This window comes from Sphaeramia orbicularis, unplaced genomic scaffold (assembly GCF_902148855.1).
Source record: "Sphaeramia orbicularis unplaced genomic scaffold, fSphaOr1.1, whole genome shotgun sequence".
Taxonomy (NCBI): domain Eukaryota; kingdom Metazoa; phylum Chordata; class Actinopteri; order Kurtiformes; family Apogonidae; genus Sphaeramia; species Sphaeramia orbicularis.
In genome coordinates this window covers 106,052-110,634 of record NW_021941576.1, presented here as the reverse complement: position 1 = coordinate 110,634, position 4,583 = coordinate 106,052, and the positions used below count along the sequence as shown (strand labels likewise).

General features: G+C 43.5%; 1 protein-coding gene across 1 annotated transcript; it reads left to right on the top strand.

The window, feature by feature from the left end:
- The first annotated feature begins 1,447 nt into the window (after positions 1–1,447).
- On the top strand, positions 1,448–4,098 carry LOC115416233 (protein phosphatase 1K, mitochondrial-like). Its single transcript, XM_030129980.1, has 3 exons — positions 1,448–1,731; positions 2,065–2,199; positions 3,282–4,098. The coding sequence occupies exons 1-3, from the start codon at positions 1,525–1,527 to the stop codon at positions 3,411–3,413; spliced, it is 474 nt and encodes a 157-aa protein (XP_029985840.1). The 5' UTR covers positions 1,448–1,524; the 3' UTR covers positions 3,414–4,098.
- The last annotated feature ends 485 nt before the right edge of the window (positions 4,099–4,583 follow it).

Sequence of the window (4,583 nt, the reverse complement as noted above, 5' to 3'; positions counted from 1 at the left end):
TGCTTGGCTCTGAAGTTTTCATTCATTCAACTGCACAGGTCCATCTTCACTCATTCAACTGCACAGGTCCGTCTTCATTCATTCAACTGCACAGGTCCACCTTCATTCATTCAACTGCACAGGTCCGTCTTCATTCATTCAACTGCACAGGTCCATGTTCATTCATTCAACTGCACAGGTCCGTCTTCATTCATTCAACTGCACAGGTCCACCTTCATTCATTCAACTGCACAGGTCCGTCTTCATTCATTCAACTGCACAGGTCCATGTTCATTCATTCAACTGCACAGGTCCGTCTTCATTCATTCAACTGCACAGGTCCACCTTCATTCATTCAACTGCACAGGTCCACCTTCATTCATTCAACTGCACAGGTCCATCTTCACTCATTCAACTGCACAGGTCCATGTTCATTCATTCAACTGCACAGGTCCGTCTTCATTCATTCAACTGCACAGGTCCACCTTCATTCATTCAACTGCACAGGTCCGTCTTCATTCATTCAACTGCACAGGTCCATGTTCATTCATTCAACTGCACAGGTCCGTCTTCATTCCTTCAACTGCACAGGTCTGTCGTCATTCATTCAACTGCACAGGTCCACCTTCATTCATTCAACTGCACAGGTCCACCTTCATTCATTCAACTGCACAGGTCCACCTTCATTCATTCAACTGCACAGGTCCATCTTCACTCATTCAACTGCACAGGTCCATGTTCATTCATTCAACTGCACAGGTCCGTCTTCATTCATTCAACTGCACAGGTCCACCTTCATTCATTCAACTGCACAGGTCCGTCTTCATTCATTCAACTGCACAGGTCCATGTTCATTCATTCAACTGCACAGGTCCATGTTCATTCATTCAACTGCACAAGTCCATGTTCATTCATTCAACTGCACAGGTCCATCTTCACTCATTCAACTGCACAGGTCCGTCTTCATTCATTCAACTGCACAGTTCCTTCTTCATTCATTCAACTGCACAGGTCCGTCTTCATTCATTCAACTGCACAGGTCCATGTTCATTCATTCAACTGCACAGGTCCGTCTTCATTCATTCAACTGCACAGGTCCGTCTTCATTCATTCAACTGCACAGGTCCGTCTTCATTCATTCAACTGCACAGGTCCGTCTTCATTCATTCAACTGCACAGGTCCGTCTTCATTCATTCAACTGCACAGGTCCGTCTTCAACACTATTTCTGACCAATGACACCAGTAAAGGTGATTTGGAGCGCTGGCCCTTTAAATGCACAGGAGACACTTCAGGCCCCGCCCCCTCCAGGTTATTGGCTGTGCTTTCTGTCCCATTCAGCCACTTGTGTTCGCTAATACAACCAACAGCTGAACATTTTCAGAAACGGCCTCCAGGTTATTTTCAGTCTGGACTCCGACCGCTGATGACGACAAACAATTATGGAGAAAAACTGGAGAAATGTTGGTGTGAAGTCTGGACCTGATATGAACAAATGAGGAGACGGAACCAGTTATAAAACGGGACTAATTAAGAAGGAATTGAAATGGGTTGGAGAAATCCACTGGATTTGTGCTGGAATCTACAGATAGTTGATCATCAGCTGGAGGTTCAAATTCAAACTGTCGGAACTATTAGAGTCCAAATACGCAAAGAAACTAGAAGCACTCAGAGAGCGCAGACCTCCGCCAAGGCTGATCAGTGCCTAACCCTAACCCTAACCCCCGCTGAACCAGACACCACACGGATTATGGTGAGAAAAAAACAACTAACCCTAACCTAATCCTAACCCAAACCTAATCCTAACCCAAACCTAATCCTAACCCAAACCTAATCCTAACCCAAACCTAAACCTAACCCAAACCTAATCCTAACCCAAACCTAATCCTAACCCAAACCTAAACCCAAACCTAATCCTAACCCAAGCCTAACCCTAACCCTAACCTAATCCTAACCCAAACCTAAACCTAACCCTAACCCTAACCCTAACCCTAAACCTAACCTAATCCTAATCCTAATCCTAATCCTAACCCTAACTTAATCCTAACCCAAACCTAATCCTAACCCTCACCCTTTTTCTGTGCAGGTCCAACACGCCAATGACTCATTCCTGACTCTGACCAGTGATGGGATCAACTTCCTGTTGAGTGACCAGGAGATCTGTGATGTCATCAACCAGTGTCCAGATCCAACAGAAGCAGCACAAGTCATCGCAGAACAGGTAGAGTGGACAACTGGGCATACTGGACACATACTGGATATACTGTACACACACTGGACACATACTGGACACACACTGGACATACACTAGACATACTGGACACACACTGGACATACACTAGACATATTGGACACACATTGGACACACACTGGACATACTGGACACACTCTGGACACATACTGGACACACACTGGAGACACTGGACAAATACTGGACATACTGGACACACACTGGACATGCTGGACACATACTGGACACATACTGAACACACACTGGACACACACTGGACATACTGTACACACACTGGACACATACTGGACATACTGGACACATACTGGGCACACACTGGACACACACTGGACACACACTGGACACACACTGGACACATACTGGACACACACTGGACTGTCAGGGTTAGGGTTAGCCTATCCCTATCCCTAACTCTAATTGAAAACAGTGTTGTCACAGACTGGTTCAGTCATGGAATAGTTTGTGAAGCTCATTATTTACGCACATCTGCAGAAGTTTTATCCTTCAAACAGTTACTTCAGTCATCCAAATCTGTGTTATCGTCTTCACACGCGTCCATTTGATAGTTGGATCACAGCTCTGTTTTTAGTTGGTTTGTGTTGTCCTGTATATCTGTTTGGAAAACACCTCATTCTCTTTTAAGTCAGCTTTTTTTTTTTCTTTTTTCTTTTTTTCTTTTTATTAAGTTTACTTAATCATATAAAAGTAATGTGCAATAGATTTTTCAGAGTTTAATGAATCTTAAAGGAAACATTGCAATAAAGTAATAAACAGCTGCAAATCCAACATTCTTTTATTCAAGGAAGTGACACCATTCATTCTTTTCAATATGCAATAAGCTGCTAAACAAAAGGTATTCTTGGAAATGTAGGAATAGCTAGCTAAGGTAAGAGACCATAAATGTGGTTCATGGAAGGGTTTGTGTTTTGAATGTGGTTCATGGAAGGGTTTGTGTTTTGAATGTGGTTCATGGAAGGGTTTGTGTTTTGAATGTGGTTCATGGAAGGGTTTGTGTTTTGAATGTGGTTCATGGAAGGGTTTGTGTTTTGCAGGCGCTGCAGTACGGCTCTGATGACAATGCTTCCATCCTCATCGTCCCGTTCGGAGCCTGGGGGAAACATCAGAGCTCTGCCAGCACCTACAGTATGAGCAGAAACTTCAGTTCAAGTGGACGATGGGCATAAGAACTCACACACAACAGAGAGAGCTGATCCATCCAGATGGACTCCAAGGACACCAACAGTTTTAAAAAGCTAGAGTTCAAAATAATAATAATCATATTAATAATGGATGACATTTCTACAGCGCTTTTTTGGCCACTCAAAGTGCTTTACATTACTGACCCATTATTCATTCACTCTCACACTCCCCCTCTGGTGGAGGTAAACTACACCTGTATCCACAGCTGCCCTGGGGGGGGGGGGGGGCAGACAGAAGCCTACAGCCCCTCCCACCACCACCCAACATTCATACCCATTCATCCACCAGTGTGAGTGACACCGGAGGCAGGAGAGGGAAGTGTTGAACAGTTCAGCCTCTGATCCACCTTAAACATATTGTGTATATATGTATAGTTGAAATCAATAATTTAGTTGTTGTTTTCTTTTCATTTTATACCACTGTTACATAAGCCAAAGAGTATTTTAATACACATAAACCACAGAGGAGCCATGTTTTAATACTGATGATTATATAAGTAAAAGGTGAATTTGTTTGCCTTTTACCTCAAACAGGAAATGTTGATGGAAATATGTTTTAGTGAAGGTGAATAGAAAGAGCTTTAACTTATAGGAGGGACATTCTGCTTTTTTAAATGCAATTCTTTATTTTCCCACATTTCCCTGAGGTCTTCATAAACTGTAAATGCTCTGCTTGGCTCTGAAGTTTTCATTCATTCAACTGCACAGGTCCATCTTCACTCATTCAACTGCACAGGTCCGTCTTCATTCATTCAACTGCACAGGTCCACCTTCATTCATTCAACTGCACAGGTCCGTCTTCATTCATTCAACTGCACAGGTCCATGTTCATTCATTCAACTGCACAGGTCCGTCTTCATTCATTCAACTGCACAGGTCCACCTTCATTCATTCAACTGCACAGGTCCGTCTTCATTCATTCAACTGCACAGGTCCATGTTCATTCATTCAACTGCACAGGTCCGTCTTCATTCATTCAACTGCACAGGTCCACCTTCATTCATTCAACTGCACAGGTCCGTCTTCATTCATTCAACTGCACAGGTCCATGTTCATTCATTCAACTGCACAGGTCCGTCTTCATTCATTCAACTGCACAGGTCCACCTTCATTCATTCAACTGCACAGGTCCACCTTCATTCATTCAACTGCACA

What these genes read in the sequence shown, in the direction of transcription:
- LOC115416233 (XM_030129980.1), top strand. Translation starts at nt 1,525, where the DNA reads ATGGGTTGGAGAAATCCACTGGATTTGTGCTGGAATCTACAGATAGTT. An exon ending in CAGACACCACACGGATTATG is followed by an intron (nt 1,732 to 2,064) that starts GTGAGAAAAAAA and finishes TTTTCTGTGCAG; the next exon opens with GTCCAACACGCCAATGACTC. An exon ending in CACAAGTCATCGCAGAACAG is followed by an intron (nt 2,200 to 3,281) that starts GTAGAGTGGACA and finishes TGTGTTTTGCAG; the next exon opens with GCGCTGCAGTACGGCTCTGA.